Below are 16,920 nucleotides of genomic sequence, written 5' to 3'. Positions count from 1 at the left end.
CAAATGCAAAAGACAACTTACCCTATGATTTGGTTTGTATGAAATAAATATCCAAAAAAGGCAAATCCACAGAGATAGAAAGTAAATAAGTTTTTGCCTGGGACTTAAGGTAGGAATAGAGAGTGACTGCTAATGGACACAAGGGATCTTTTAGAGTGATGAAATGTTCTAAAATTGGATTGTGTTGATGATTACACAACCTTCGCTAAAAATCATTTAATTGTGCACTTAAAATAAGTGAATTTTATGGGATGTAAATTATATCTCAATAAACCTGTTAAAAATTTAATTAACTGGAAATAGAAGGAAACTCATAAAAAGTATACACCTAAAACCTGCAGCACATTTAAAAATGGTGAACCTTTAGTAGTTTTCTCCATAAAATCAAGAAAGTAGAACATGCCCCCATTACTACTATTCACTTATGTTTTGTTTGGGGATGAAGTCGGGTCCTAGTTGGTACAATAAAAGGAAGAAAAAGAAAATATATAAAGATTAAGAAGGAGAAAAATTCATCACTGACAAATGATATGAAAACAATAGTAGCAGTTTCTTAAAATGTTAAACATAGAGTTGCCATATGACCTAGCAATTTCACTTCTAAGTATATGCCCAGAAGAAATGAACACATATGTCCACACAAAGACTATATATATATATATATATATATATATATATATATATATATATACTCGGTATATCAGGAGTCAGCAAACTTTGTGTACAGGCCCATGTAGTAGGACTTTGCGTGTATAGTCTCTGATCATCTATAGACAATACATAAATGAATGGATGTGGCTGTGTTCCAATAAAACTTTCTTTATAAAAATATGAAGTGGACCAGATTTGGCCCACAGGCCATAGTTTGCCAACCCCTGGTCCATATAGAAAATCCTGGGAAATTTTCAGACAAGTTATCAGACTTAATGAAGAGTTAAACAAGATTGCTATATATAAGATCAAAATATAAAAATAGTGCTCCTGGACATCACAACAAACAACTTCAAAAGGTAATTTTTAAAAGTATATCATTTTTAATAGCCAAAAAATTTTTAGAAGACCTAAATAAAATCTATGGATGAGAAACCAAAAAACCAAACCGTTGGCTGTTGAGTCGATTGAGACTCATAGCGACCGTATAGAACAGAGTAAAAGTGCCCCATAGGGTTTCCAAGGAGCAGCTGGTGGATTTGAACTGCCAACCTTTTGGTTAGCAGCCGTAGCTCACCATAGCTCATAACCACTGAGCTACCAGGGCTCCAAAAAAGGGCATCTGCCTCCCTGTCAGCAAATCGAACCCCAATCTCCCAGGTGACAGGTGAGGATATTCACCACTGTACTAATGAGGACAGCATGGTTGAGAAGACGCCTCTAAAACTACAGTAAGGGAATTTTTAAGTAAAGAGTGTAAACTCACAGGGAAGTAAGAGGAAGAAGAAAATTTTAGAAGCTGAAAAGCAGATAGATGAGTGGCAATTGATTTAGATAACTTGACTTAGCAAGTCCAAGACAGGATCCCAATCTTGCAGTGGGGAAAATTTAAGAATTTAAGACAATTTACACAGAATCCTCAAAAATCATAGAAACTGGCAACTCTGGGTATCAGTAGTAAAAGTAAGGATTCAGGTGAAAGGTATCTAAGAACTTATGTCTCCTCTTTTAAGCCAGTCTACTGGATAATTGACCTCTTCCCATTTCAGCAGAAGTTTGGAATTTTATTCCCTAAAGAGGGTAAAATAGAGAATCTCTGTATAAGGATGCCAGGTACAGTTGGAGGCTTTGGTACCTTAGCAAAATCTGGGAGATGAAGTGACTGTATACATACTCAATATTAAATTCAGAGATCCTCAGCCTTCATCCAATTGACGATCCAAAGGTACTGATGTTAGAAGTCCCTCAAAAAATGGTCCACCTAGAAAACCCTATACAGTAGTGGACCTTGAGCCCTACCCATGCACTCAGAGTTCCCAGTCAGCTTTTTAGTTCCCCAATCTTATTCATGGGCAGGCAGCCAAAGATAAACATTTGAGAAAAGTTTCTAATAGAGAGACTTATACAAACAGAGTCACTAATATCTTTGGATGTAGTAGACATTGTTGCTGGAAGCAAGAGTAGAATGCAATAGAGAAGAGAAATAGAGGGGATTTCTAAAATACTGTTATTCTACTACTTAACATGGATGATGAGTCACAAGTGTTTTTCTTTAACCCTTTTGTGTTCACGGGTACCTCTAGGGACCAAGTACTTTTTCTGCCTCTGAAGGTTTATGGGGAAGCTGCTGCACCACTGACAGTGTGTGCTGCCACAAAGCAGGGACTTTTATGACTGAAACTGAAGAAACAGGCATGTGGTGCGAATTACTGTTTTTACAGAGTATTTTACAGGGTATTGTATAGTGTCTGAATTTTTGGTAGGAGAAATAGAAATTTTGACAAGTTTTAATTGTTGCACCAATAGATCCCGGTGGGGACGCTCGGGTATAATTAGTGGTACTTCATATGTTCACTAAACACTTAGGGTAGGCTTGTGGGAGGGGGCAAGAAAAAAATATCCATGCTACCTCCGAAAAATTCAGACACATTCAATGATTCAGCATCAGCATGCTTCCATTAATGAAAACACATGGTATCAACAAAAAATTCAAAGCAGAAAATAATTGATTCGTTAAAGGGTTAAGCTCTTCATGTGTTTTACTTATGTACTATTCTGCAGGTATGGTATGGTTCACATTTTTAAAAATAATTACCAAAAAAGGAAATAAAAGGGGGCATAAAAAACATAGGCAAGGAATAAAATCTATTGCAGATTTTGAAAAGAACCAAATAGAACTTAAATAAGTAAAAGAAAATACAACTATGGAAATTTTAAAAGCACAGGACAGGTCAAATAGGTTAGACACAACTGAGAAGATATAACAGATGGAAGATACATACTGAAGAATTACCCAGAATATAACATATGGAGATGCGGAGATAGAAAACTTTAAAGAGCAGTTATGAGACAAGGAGGGTCAATTGTGAATGTCTCAAACATCCATTTGGAGCTCCAAAAAGAGAATACAAAAAATGGATAATAGACAATATTGGAATAATGGCTGAGAATTTTCCAGAATATATGAATAACATGAATCTTACAGTTTAGAAAGTGAATCCCAATAAAAATAAATAAACAGAAATCTAAAATTACACATATCAGAGTGAAACTGCCCCACTCCAAAGACAGGGATGATCTTAAAACCACCAGATGAATAGACAGATAAATTATTCAAAGTAATTTTAGACTAATAGAAGACTTAACAAATAGCAACAATGGAAGCCAGAAATCAGTGGAATATTATCCTCAATGTGCAGAAAGAAATATCTGTCAACCTAAAGTTATATACTCAGCTAAACTAGTATTCATAATAAAGACATTTTCAGAACAATAAAAAAGATTACCTCAACAAAGTCTTACTTAAAGACATTCTGAGGGATGTACTTCAGGAAGAAAGAGAACGGCCTAAAAAGGAAGGTTGGAGATGACAGAAGGAATAGTGAGCAAAAAAAATGTTATGTGTATAAATATACATTGTAAATTTTAGTTTAAGGGGTAAATAAAATATATGACTATCACTGAACCATTATATTTATGATTCTAGTTTTTATTGGTTTGATTTCTTCTGTAGGTGTACAGAAGATGGGTGTCCACATAAGAAATTCTTTCACACACGTTTTCTCATGAGAATGAGATTAACACCAGATTGTTCCAAAATGTTGATCTCAACTTCCTCTGGATATCTCTTGATTTTGCATGATCTTGACTTAACCAAGTCTTTAGAAGTAGGCAGCTATCCCATTTTGAGAGCAAGAAGAACTACATCAAGTTCAGGTAAGCTTTCCTTGATTAAAAAAGAGTTTCCTTAAGAATCTCACACATAGGGATGGTATATATTTCAATTCTGAGAATGACAGAGGGAAGAAGGGAAGGAAATCAAAAGACTTTCTTTGGAAAACTCAGTGATAACTCTTTTCCAAAGAAGTACAATGATCTGTATGTATCTCTGACATAACATTAATTTGTGCCTCTGCATCACAAATGGTCTGGGAAGAACTGCTAACTCTAAAAGTATTTTCTTTTAGCTCTCTGTAACCAGAGAATTTTCATCAGTACTTCTGAAATCATCACTACCCCCAAAATTAGTGATAGTATCAATAGTATCAATCTTCTTAAGCCTTTCTGGAATCCAGCAGGGCTTTTAAGTTGTGGTTAATATAAAAATACTTAGTTTTAAGTCTATATTGTATCCTAGACTTCCAGATGTCCAGACACAGGTGACACCATATTATCTCATGACCCCTTAACTGTCCTCTTGCTAACTCCTTCTTCTGTTGCTGATTCTATTAGACTTACGTGAACTTGAAGCTTAGAAGAACTTAATACTGTATTTGATTTATGTTATGTGATAAACAGACCATATTTTATCTACCTTTGGGATAAAGAGGGCTGGTCTGGGAACATTCTCATCATTTATAATATTGTGATGATGAACAAAAATCCAGAAAAAAAGATTTAAACATTATGAATGTTCATAAATTGCTATTAAAAGGCAGCCTCAAATGGTTGGATAATAATCTTTCTCCTGTGTGCAGAGGGCCACTCCTGAAGACTCCATTGGGCATAAGTGCACTACAGTTGCCCGCTTTTACTGCTAAAAGTAGAAACTTAGTTTTACCAACTTGTTTGCAAGCAAGTGATTTCATAAATATGTGAGTGCAATTCTTTTAGACTCAGAATTGCCTTTTTTTTTTAAGATTAAACACTGATAATCAACTTTAGCTTAGTGAGAAATAGTTATTTAAAAGGCCGGTTTAGCCCTTTTTGACTCAAAAACAAAACTTTTCTGTCTTCTAAGGGTAATTAATAATTCTCCACAGATGTATGGGGTCATTAGAAAAGTGTCATGAAATGGAGATTGCTATTTGGAGTATTATATCAGACTAAACTATCTGATACTCATTTTATTTTTGTACAAATTTCAAAGGTAGTATTCACAGAATTTCAAGAATGATAAGTTTTTAGTATGCTTTAGAAGGGATCTATTCATGTTCCCAGTAATGAGCCTGTTGTTTGGACCCTATCCTAACATTAAGCAATAGGCCAGACAGCTCAGTTTTCATTTTCATTGAATTTCCTTGTTCCATTTCACTACAGAAATGATGGGGAACCAAAGATGCTCTTATATTTTTGTTTTTAATTTTTCTTTCACATAAGTAAATCTTTGGTATAAAAGATTTTAGAAAAGGACTTGGTCTTAGAACATCTCAAAGAGTTTTGTCTTCCTCAGTCATAATTATAGGTGAGTTTTATGTGGGCGTGTACTTACCATGATTCAGGCAGATTTTAAAAGTATCGTTCAAGTAGATAGTTAAAAAGTTAAGAGACACTATGTGAATTATGCTAGGTTTATCTCAGAACTTTCTGTATTTTCAAGATTTGACCACTTCGTCAAGTTCGTCTGGTCCTAGAGTTTCTGGCTCACCTTGTCATCCTAGTGATTCTAATTCACTTTCTGAGAAACACATGTCTCGAGCTTCTCAAAGAGAAGGTAGGTTAAATGTTGGATTTTATAATCTTGCAACAACAGATTCTAACAGATAGCTTTCTTTGGTTGGGTTTTAATCCATAACAATAAAAGTCAATAGCAGTGAGGTTATTCCTTGCCCCTAAATCATCATTTTCAAAGAGCTAACCAAAGTTTCCAGGATTGAATATCTTGAGCTTAAATCTTTGTTGGAATTTGAGCTTTGATTTTATTACCTGGACTTAGTTTGGTCTAGTTTGGAGAGGAAGTAGTTGGAAAATGTAGATTCCGATCAAGGTTGTTGTGAAAATTCAATGAGATTATGCATGTGAAAGTGCTGTATAAATATAAGGGAATGAGTTTATCAGGTGCTTGTGAAAGTTGCCTCTCCCCAGCCTTTTAGGCTTTTTGTTCTGCCGTTGCTTTATCTGTGCAAATCCTCACAGCCTCAGAGTGGTTATGGGATAAAGTGAGCTACAATCCGGCCCCACTCTGCTTTTGCTAGCTTTTTCCCAGCCACTCTGGCAGAACTAGCTGCCCAGTCTGTCGCTCCTACTGTCTGTGCAAACCCCACCCATCCTCCCTCTCCATACTAATCCACCCCTAAGCTCTTAGAGTGTTCGTTGTTTGTCCTCCTCTTTGTGAACTGAGTATTGATAGCCAGTATGTGTTTTTGTCATTTTGAACCACGGTTCGGAGACAGGCATGTTTCCTACCTCAGTAGTTAGGACAGGGACTATTTCTTTTTCTTTTCTTTCTTCTTTTTTTTTTTATAATTTATTTTTGTTGTTGTTGAGAATGTACACAGAACATACACCAGTTCAACAATTTCTGCAAGTACAATTCAGTGACATTGATTACATTCTTCGAGTTGTGCAACCATTCTCACCCTCCTTTTCTGAGTTGTTCTTCCCCCGTTAACATAAACTCACTGCCCCCTAAGTTTCCTATCTAATCTTTTGACAGGGGCTGTTTCTTAAAGACTTCTAATTTGTTTTTTCTCTAGGTGGCCTCACCTGGTAGGTGCTCAGGAAATGCATAATTGATTGTTTTGCACAGCTACTTATGCCAGTAGAATAGTTTGAGAGCTCTCCTTAACCTATGACCTATCCAGTTTCCTCTGGATGTTGAAGATTGTGATGTTTCACTTTAAGGTTAAAAACTTCCCTTTAAATATCAAGATTTATGCCTAGAGGTGTAACATTTCTCCTTTGATTTGTAGCAGAAACTTCTTTTGCAGGTTCTTCACCTTCTACTTTGGCCATGGGAAACAAGCAAGTGCTCCTAATAATCATTGAGAAAAATCTTTATTGATTGATTAAGCCATCCACAAGAAAAAGAAATTTAATTTAAGAAGAAAAGAATAGTTAACATGCTTGCTTGTTATTGACCAATGGTAAACACAAATATATGGCAGTTTCATGCTACAGAGAGTTGGGAATGGGGGAAGAGATGATGTGTAGGAGCCTGAACAGAGAGAGGAAGAAAGTCAGAGGGTGGAAAGAGAGAAGATTGGGAAGTGGGCTTATAGGTGAAATTGCTCTGAATGTTGGAAATCCTCGGTCTTGAGGTGTCAAAGTATGTTAGTACCATCCTTTGGCAAATACTCTAACTCATTTCAGAATTAGAACTCTATTTTTGAAATGAAATCTGCTGTGGATTCCTAGGGACTTAACACAAATAGAATGGAGCTGCTCTGGTTCAGGTGAAATTAGGGAGGCCTTTGACCCTCTACTTTTCCCCACCCCATCTCCATCCTTGTCCCAACTTGGTTCCCCCCTTTTGTGAGCTCCTTAGGAACCTCCAAGGAGCACAGGTAGAAAACCATTGCTTAACTACTCAGAATGAGTTTCTTTTCTGCCTTTGCTATGTGTTTTCAAAACTAATTCTTGAAATAGGGGTTTGTTTTTTTTCTAAAATTGTTAAAGTTCAACTACATATGAAATTGTTCTTTAGGTATAGATTGAGTTGTAATGCCATAATTTAGAGGTTTACAGATTTCTGTCAATATTTCAGTAATCTAAGGGAATCTTTAAAAAGAAGGTAATATGTCTGTCCCTGAAACCAGAGCTTTGAACTGGTTCATTCCAGTTCAAACCCCAGCTGAGAATTTGCATTTCCACCCCAGATACACTGAATGAGAATCTACAGTTTAACAAGTCTCCCAGGTGATTCTTATGTATAATAAATCTTGAGAACCACTGCTCTACTAGTGGTTCTCAGAATTGATCCCTAACCAGCATCATTAGCATTGCCTGGGAACTTGTTAGAAATGCAAATTCTCAGCACGCTGTTCAAACTGGAGCAAACTGGTTCCAAGCCCTGTGAGAAACCCTTCACAAAAGTTCTGACAGAGGGAGCTCAATATTTTTCAAAGCAACTCCTTCTCACAGGCAGAGAAGCGTTGAAATATTTCTCTTGATACTGAATTTCTAAGCTGCTTCCTTACAATGTATATGAAAGTGATTCTCCACACACCTGAGCCATGTGTGTGGAGCCATGACATACTCCCATTATTAACAGTGGCTTATTATAGCAATCATTTTCGTTGGGAGCTAGGCAGGAAATTTTAGGGCATAGCAGAGTTGCCAGGAACATGTATGGTTGACATTGCCTCCCACCCCTTGTTTTGACATACTTCTGTGTGAGGTGTCCTCCTTTACCTCCAATGGTACAGGCCTGTTTGTTATTTATAGTTCTGTCCTCAGGGGCCATAATAGGTCATGCATTTTGCATACATAATAGCCTTTTATTTATTTAAAGGTAGTTTCACAGTTTCCAAGTATTTCCTTCTCTGATCTAGAGAGCACCACGTCCTCTGTGATGAGAATTGTATCTTTTACTTTCCTAGATTCCTTTCATGTCATATAACTTTGTTTCTTAATTGAAGAAAAAAGAGATTTCTGAGATGTAGACCCAAATCAAAAGGACCCCTAGTCAGCTTTCATACTTTAGCCTTAGGTCAGTGGTGATTTCTGCTGTAGGAACTTTGACTCTAGTTCTCGTCATACACTTTCCCATGCTCTTACACCAAAGACACGCATCCGAACATTTAGGAGGCAGGCGTCATATTCTTTTACATGTGGTAGCATAAGGGGCAGACTAAGGAACACAGGCATGGGAGGTGGCTGCCAGAAACCGAAGCTTTGATGAACTGCCTTAGTCCTTTGACAGTACAAATTCCACATCCTCATTTTCTTTTATTTTAGGAGTTTCACCACGAAATAGTCTTGAAGTCTTAACCCCTGAAGTTCCTGGTGAGCGAGATCGTGGAAACTGTATCACGTCCTTACAGCTGCACCCAAAAGGCTGGGCCACTCTTCTTCGGTGCTCAAGCAACACTGATGATCAGGAGGTATGGGCAGCAGAGCTCCACCTTCAACAAAGCTGATTGGACAAATTGCCATAGCCATGTCTGCAGATCTTAGATCACTGGACATAGTCCCTGCCCTCAAGGACACAGTCAGATATCCTGCTTCTTGACTTGCCATCTCTGTCCTCTTGTATCATGGTGTCTTTATCCCTTGCAAACTCTTCTTCCGCCCCTCCTGCCTGGGTGGGGCAAGCTGGGAGGTGCTTTAAAGGCTTCATCAGCTCCGATTGTGCCTACCTTCTTAATCCTTGCCTCCTTCATCTCACCCTAAAAAACCCTTATACAGTAAATATAGGGCTGAGATGTTTCAGTTAAGCTGGCTAAATATCAGATTTGGCTAAGCAAATTGAATATTATAATTTTCTCTTTTTAAAAAGCAGGGGAAGCTCTGGGGAAGGAACAGATTAAACTGATGACGAGGGGAAAAGGTCTTAAATGACCGTATGATTCCCATCACTCTGGACAGCCAGGAGTCTTCGGAAGACCTCACTGGCTCTAGAGGCCACAAATGAAAGGAGAGAAGAGCCTTTGAAGTATGTAGAGGGAGAGGTACTCTAGGGCTTGGCTGGTCTCTAGGAATTTTTAACATCAAGATTGTTGTTGCCCTCAAAAAAGTGAATTTATTACATTACTGCAGAAGTCATAGACAGCCTCAGGGAACAAAAGGCTTTGAAGTGTCATAGCACAGAATAGCCTCAGCTTATAAAAACAAGAAGGTATGAGGCCTGTAAGTTCTGTTAGTTGGGAGGAGGGTAGCGTTCATCTGGATGATTTCTTGCAGCAATTCTCTAACTCTGGCATTCTGCTGAGCCTTTTAAAAATAAGGACTACCTGTAATACTATTTGGGGCTCTATAACCTTTTGTCTCCCTTCTCTTCCCCTAGTGGACTTGTGTTTATGAATTCCAAGAAGGCACTCCTGTGCGACCCGTCTCACCTCGCTGTTCACTACGACTGACTCATTACATTGAAGAAGCCAATGTAGGCAGGGGTTATATCAAAGAACTTTGCTTCAGCCCCGATGGGCGAATGATTTCTTCCCCACATGGCTACGGGATCCGCTTGTTGGGATTTGACAAACAATGCAGTGAACTTGTTGACTGTTTGCCCAAAGAAGCCAGTCCCCTTCGAGTGATTCGTTCTTTGTACTCTCATAATGATGTGGTACTGACAACAAAGTTCTCTCCTACACATTGTCAGATTGCCTCAGGGTGCCTTAGTGGGCGGGTTTCTTTATATCAGCCAAAGTTTTAGGCACAACTTACATCAAATAAGGAACTCTTCTGGTGTTTGACTTATAAATTACTTCAATTTAGGTGAAGTATTGTCTTTTTAGAAGATCTTATAAGTTTGGGTCAAGATCCTGGTTCTTATGGGTCCATTAACATACCTGTGACCTAAGTACTTGGGCGTCCAGCATCATACGGGCATCTCCAAGTTTTAACTTCTATGCAGCAGCATCTTTGTCAGCATTCCTTTGCTCCTGCTGACCCTGTGCCACTGAACTCTGGTTCCTCTGGTTAATTTGCATGGTAGCTCTTGTCAAGTTTCTTTCTCCCTCTTTTTCTTCTTCTTCTTCTTTTTTTTTTAATGTGAATTTTGTGGGCATTAGACAGAAGTTTTGGTTGGGATAGGAGAAACTTGTGACACCAGCAGTGAATAAAATTCAGAAGTTTGATGTTGGCATATTGGTTGTTGAAACAGTTTCATCTTCATGTATCAATATACTTGCCTTTTAAAGTTGCTGTTATATTTCTCTACAGTGAGCACAGTTAATGGTGTTATTCTCATGACTGTAAGTTTTGCGACAAAATATCTTTTAAGTTTCCTGTTAAAATTTTACAAATTTTTCACAGCAAGAGGGATTTTGTTTGTTGTAAAATTGTAGAAAAAAGATTGCCATGTCTTTTTGTAATCTGCTTTACTTGTATGAATTTAAAATCTCTATTGTCTGTCCTTACTTGGCATCTTATTTCTATCAACAGAATTAGAAAGGAAAGGAGGGGAAGGAGTGGACATTGGTCGTTTCTGTTGTATAGAAGAGGATTTTTTTTTATTGGTTAGTACAATATCTGGTCATAGAGTGATGAGAGCAATGTGACAGGTTTTCTCTATTATCTCTGCCTGATTATTTGAATCACACAGTATGTGACATGTGTATACTATTGGGGTCAAGGGGGAGTCAAGAGTAAAGAGGTTGTGTTTTACTTATCTTTCTTCATTGAGCCAGGTGGCAAAGCTCAATATCTTACTGTTAGTGCAGGGAGAACTGCAGTCCTGTTTTCAAGCTGATGTCATAACTCTGGTAGACAATGACTATGGATGTCAAGACTGTGCTGATATCAAGACCTTTTTTTGTGTTTCGTTTTGGAACACTGCAAGTAAAAAGCATCAAGCAAGGGTCAAGCACAAGGCTGATTGCTCTGCTGATGTAAGCCGCTTTCCTCAGTCCCCTCCACATTGAATGGCTTTGTGTTTAGAAGGGAGTTGCCATCCGCTGGAGTAATTTAAGCCATGCTCTAGCCTTTCTCATTTAAATCACACTCTCCTAGGCCAAGTGATTCTCAACCATTAGGGTGGATAATAATCATTGAGGAACTTGTGGAAAATGCGGAAACCTGGACCCCACCCTAGGAAATTCTCATTCCACCAGGGGGAGATGACAGGAATGTGTATTTTTAACAGGAACCCCAAGTAGTCTTTCTTCAGGTAGTCCCTGGATTGCAGTTTGAAAAACACTGCCTTAAGGCAGTAAATACTTCTGTACCCATCTGGTGCTTAACATAACTCCCAGAAGGTGTTTTATTTTTATTTTTTCAAGTAAATGAAAGCAATTTTAGAGGTAGAAAATAACTTAAAATGAAATCAATCCCATTATTTGACAAACGAGAGAAGTTAAGTGTCTTGTCCAAGGTCACCCTGCAAAGTTAGTATCAGAGCCAGGACTTCATTTCAAGTCTCCTAATTCCTTGCTCAGGGCAATTTCTACTGTATTATGCTGGCTGTTAATGACTTATGAACACTTTATTCTGTCTTTAAGTTATATTATTGTGAATACTCTTAAACTAGCCAGTGGATTGAAAAAGGAAAGGCATAGGAGTAGATGCTGCGAATTTCAGCCATAAGAAGCAAAGTACTGTAAATCCTATAGAAATGTTTAAGCAACCCAAATACATGAATAAAAATGGCATTTCTTTGTAGGACCTACTGAATGAACAGCCATTCACACACATTTTACATAAGTTAGATTTTACTTGGACCAACAATGTTGGCTCTAGAACAAATTTTTTAAAGTACGTCATGTTACCGATGTTTAAAAATTTGGAGATTTTTCAGTCATCAAAAACATTACCACAAAGCACAGTGAAAAAACATAGGCGTGCCATAAACTTTTTAAAAACACCTATTTAAAAGTTTTAGAGGAAAAAAACGCTCAATGTTACCATTAAAAGTAAGCTACTAAGTACAGTGACCATACTGATGTTTAAAAGAAGGTTCTATAAATTTCATCCCCTTTGGAAAGAGTTCCATGTCAGATGCTGGACCAACATGTTGCCCAACTCTAAACTCACCTAATAATTCTTTAACCTCTAGAGAGTACCTATCACGTGTCAAATAACGTACACACCTTACTACCAGCTTTCACAAAAACTTTACAAGGCAGGTGGAATGAGCCTCAGTTAACTTTGGAGGAAATAAAGGGTCAGAAGGGTTAAGTGACTTGCCCTGGTCACAGAGTGGCAGCAGCGAGAGTTGAACCCAGGTCTGTTTGAGTCCGAAGCCTGTGCTTTCTACTCTACCATTTTGCCCCTTTGTTTGAAAAGGCCTTTTTTGTTTGTTTGTTTGTTTAGCATCCTCTGGAAGTTCTTTATTAAAAGCTGGCTTACCTTCTGTACCATGTAAAAGAACATTTACAAGATTAACAATTTCCATGAGAATTAATACCATAAACTGCAAGGCATACATACAGTCCAGTCCTAACTAAACCTCTAGCAGGATAAGTAGCTGTAAGGCATAGAAGAAAAATGGAGGATAAACAGTCTTGTATAAATGTCACACAGATGAGAATTAAAAATTAACAGCCAGCAAACTCAGCAAAACCTTTCTCCTCCTTGAGGTACGTTCATGATCAAAAAGTTATCAGGGGATATTAATCAAGAAATTAAAGGCATCACAAATACTGTACTATTGAAGGAAATAACATCTTACAATTTCTAGGTCCTATTTCACTTAGAATATAAAGTCTAGTGGTTTTTTTCTCTAAATTTTATTCAGTCATTTTTATTCATGATAACTGGTAAATATAAAAGGCTTTTTTTTAGTGTAAATTGTTCTGTTTTTAAAAGCTTTCTGCAGAACAGTATATTTATGGTAATGCTATGTTAAATAAGTTAGGACGATCAAATAAACAGTAGTTCCTTATTTGCAATTGTAAAAATGAAGTGGCTAAAGCAGAAGAGACCTTTATTTTAGTCTTAAAAATGTGTGTGGTCTTTTTCCCCAGAAGCCCAAAAGCACATAAGCACATGTATATTTTGTCATTTCTCCTTGTTATATCTGAGAAGAGGCTATACCAAAAATTTAAGGAAAACAAACAAGGAAAGGTAAATCACATGTTCCCACTCCTATGTCAGGGCATGTTTCATTCTAGAACCAAGATCATATTGTATCGGTGTTAAAGTTTTGTTCTCTAGAAAGTGCAATATAGGGAAAACACTCAGAACACTTTAGAAGCTATGTGTTTCCCATGTTAGTCATCATATGTGGTATTGGTATCTATAAGTATCTGCTAAGCTTGTGTTTAACAGGAGAAATAAAGTCTGATAACTTACTGCTGACAATCATCCCCATTTAATGACCAGCAGTCATTGGGTGCTGTGAAAATTCATTCAGTAACACCCTGTGCTGGTCATGAAAGAAACCATACATATGAATTTTTTGATAACTAATGCATATCTCTAAGTGCCAAAATTTAAAACTCGTGATTATTTTTGATGTAAGTGTTTCAGATATGTTAGTATACTTACCTTCCCTACCTTCTTAAACAGAATGCTAAGTTACAATTCACTTTTCCATGGTAAAAGGTAAAGCTGTATTCTTAATGTGGTATTACAAATATCCAATGAGCTCTACTGTTTGTAAAACACTTCATAAAATGAAAAGGGCTATAACAAATGTGTGTTATTATTAATCATATCAATTACTATAAAGTGATTCTCTTTGCCCTGAGTTATGTACAACCATTTGCCCCAGATTGCTGTTTTTCTTTTTGGTTTTATTTTTTTTTTTAATATCTGCTGAGTAGTTTGTTCTGTCTCCTGCCATACTACCAATATGCCTGCTTGTAGCAGGCACCGACTTCCTTCTCATGTGCTGTATTCATCTGTAAAGAGCTGGGACATGAGAGGACTAAGCTGTCAGAGTCCACAGCTCTTTCGGTTGCTTACCACTTTTCTTACAAGTTCACAGCAACCTACTGGATAATAGAAGCTCCCCGTTAAAACCTCAGCTGGTAGTTTTTCAGTAGCCACTAAGTAAAATACTACAAATTAAGGATGCTGCTAGAGTAAGGAATAAACAGCAATTTACCAAAGTACAGCAAAGCAACAATGAAGGCTCTCTATTTGCACAAGGGTCTTTCATACTTTGGAAAAAAGGGGAAGAGTACAGGAGGAAAAAAAAAAGGAAAATCCAGGTAGACTTAAGACTTAAAGAGTATGTAGATGCCACTAAACCTTGTCAATACCATTAAAATATATGCTCAAATTATTACACATTGTTACAGTTTAGTCTCATTGCAAAATAAGGTTGTGCCAAAATTTATATCCAAAGATGATTCTAAATGATGTTCTAACAATTTCTCTCATTCAAATGATAATGGAAATTATTATCAAAAGGAAGGTCTCAGATTTTTACCTTTATACTGCTTTCGGTTGTAAATTAGTTATAGAAATATTGGTTGTATCAAAAGTCTGAAGGAACACATCTCACATACACAGCCCTGTATGTATGTGTTTTAAGTGTCACCTAGAGATAATAAAATAATTTTTAAAATTAAAAAATTTAAATCTGGTCCAAAGTCTTTAAAATATTTTCAACTATCCCAAGTTTCTTCCTCGTTCAGATTCCATGGTTTTTACTTTAAAATGTAAATGTTTGAATTTTCTTTTGAATTTTACTCTATCTTCCATTTCTAAACTGTGCTTTCTGGTAAATTTTAGATTCACATTTTCAGGAAATTTGGAGTATTCCAGATAATATACTAGACACCCAGAAAGTTTTGTCACTAGGTTCCGAGGTGCTGTAAATTCTTATGCTAGACTGTAAGCTCCTTGAGGGCAGGACTGTCTTATTTCTTCTTGTATCCCCAGTGTCTGGTACAGGACCTGACACGGAGCGGTTGTCCAATAAATATCTGTTGAACAAATCAAATGAACCTTCACCATATATGCCCTCAGGCTCCCATGAGGCCAGAATGTGATGGCAAACTCTTCAGTACTAGAAGAGTCCATCATCTATTATTAAAATGAACAGATTGTATTCATCAAGGTAAGATTTTTTTCTGACCATAGGTAGCTAAGCACGTCTAATTGATTTGGAAAACTGCAAAATAAGACAAAATTTTTCATTCAACAAACATTTGAATCCCTACCATACACCTAGTCCAGTAGTAGGGACTCAGTTTTCAAAGGTATTTCATATGTGCAGTTGAAGCATATGCAGGGCTGGCTTCACAAACATGCAACCTGTGCAGTCATGTAGGTGCCTTGCTTAGAAAGGCCCCACTCTTGGTATAATAGTCTGCTGTAGCTGTCTTGAAGTTTTTAAAACTGCATTTTCATTTTGCCCTGGGCCCGCAAATTATGTAGCTGGTCTGCTTAGGTGTTATCGTCTTGGCAGTATGGAAACAAAATAATGAGGGCTACAGTGTCTTTTATCTACTGCTAGTAAAGCAATTCACATCCATTGAAAACTAGCCACAAAGTGAATGATTCAGTAACTTCTAAAATCTAAAAACAAAAGTACCTCCCCCAAACTTTTTGACAGATCAAACGTTCTTCATTTCAGAATTAGGAAAGCTTCCTAAGAATATAAGAATATAATTGGCTTTTAACCTTTTCCAATGAATTATTTTGAGTCTTTCAAATGGATGAATCTAGGGTTTTAGGTAAATTTGTTTTATCTGCATACACACCTACATAAAATTTTAAGGTTTTAATAAACCTTTGTATTACTATATGCACTGAATATTTTGGTATAATCTACCTCATAATATGTTTTAAGAAATAAATACTACTTTGAAACATTTGACACACTTTTTGTGTGTGGTTAACCTGTTTAAAAACTTGATTGCAAACTTGCTTTAAGTTGTAGTTTGAAGCTTTTGTTTAAACTTCATAGGTATGCATTTTTAGACCAGAATCAAGCATAAGACTGACAGAGGCAGTGGCTTGGTGGTTCTTTTTAATAATACTCTATAAACGCTTCAGATTGTACAACCCCTATCAGAAAAAAAGTTTGAGCGTACACTCCAAATTTTGATTATTTATAAATTACACATACAGTTTGTACTGATTATTATGTACATTACAAAACATACACAGAGAAAAAAAATTTTTAAAGGAGAAAATAAAAAAAAAGTTGAAATTTTCTTCCTGTACGTCCAGGGTCCGCCTTGTGCTACCACTGAAACATTTCATTTTGTGAAGGCTAGTGCTCTGAAGCAGAGAATTGGCATTTTTACACTGAAAACACATGAAGATCTGATCCAGTCACATACTGCTTAATGTTCTAGCCATTTACAAGTTTATTTCCATATGGATCGTGTTTTTTGAGCTTTATAAATTATTCATTCAGTGAACACTGTATTCATATCAATAGGAAGCATAGTTAATAAAAATTTGTTTGTCAGGCTGTATACAGTGGTTGTTATCATATAGATGAACTTAGAATATGCTATTTTTCACAGTGTTTCCTAGAGGGACATT

The 16,920-nt window shown here is 36.8% G+C and overlaps 1 protein-coding gene across 1 annotated transcript in view; it reads left to right on the top strand.

Annotated features, from left to right (window-relative positions):
• Window positions 1-14,640, top strand: part of DCAF10 (DDB1 and CUL4 associated factor 10) — a 35,912-nt gene extending 21,272 nt beyond the window's left edge. Inside the window, exons 4-7 of the mRNA XM_004372246.2 lie at window positions 3,665-3,867; window positions 5,471-5,584; window positions 8,770-8,915; window positions 9,818-14,640. Of these exons, the coding sequence (XP_004372303.1) occupies window positions 3,665-3,867; window positions 5,471-5,584; window positions 8,770-8,915; window positions 9,818-10,186 (832 nt within the window). The 3' untranslated portion in view covers window positions 10,187-14,640. The remainder of the gene's footprint in view (window positions 1-3,664; window positions 3,868-5,470; window positions 5,585-8,769; window positions 8,916-9,817) is intronic.
• Window positions 14,641-16,920: the final 2,280 nt, after the last annotated feature.

The sequence above is a fragment of the Trichechus manatus genome, unplaced genomic scaffold (genome assembly GCF_000243295.1).
Source record: "Trichechus manatus latirostris isolate Lorelei unplaced genomic scaffold, TriManLat1.0 scaffold00016, whole genome shotgun sequence".
NCBI lineage: Eukaryota > Metazoa > Chordata > Mammalia > Sirenia > Trichechidae > Trichechus > Trichechus manatus.
The sequence above is the reverse complement of the archived record's forward strand: the minus strand, read 5'-3'. Positions and strand labels throughout refer to the sequence as shown.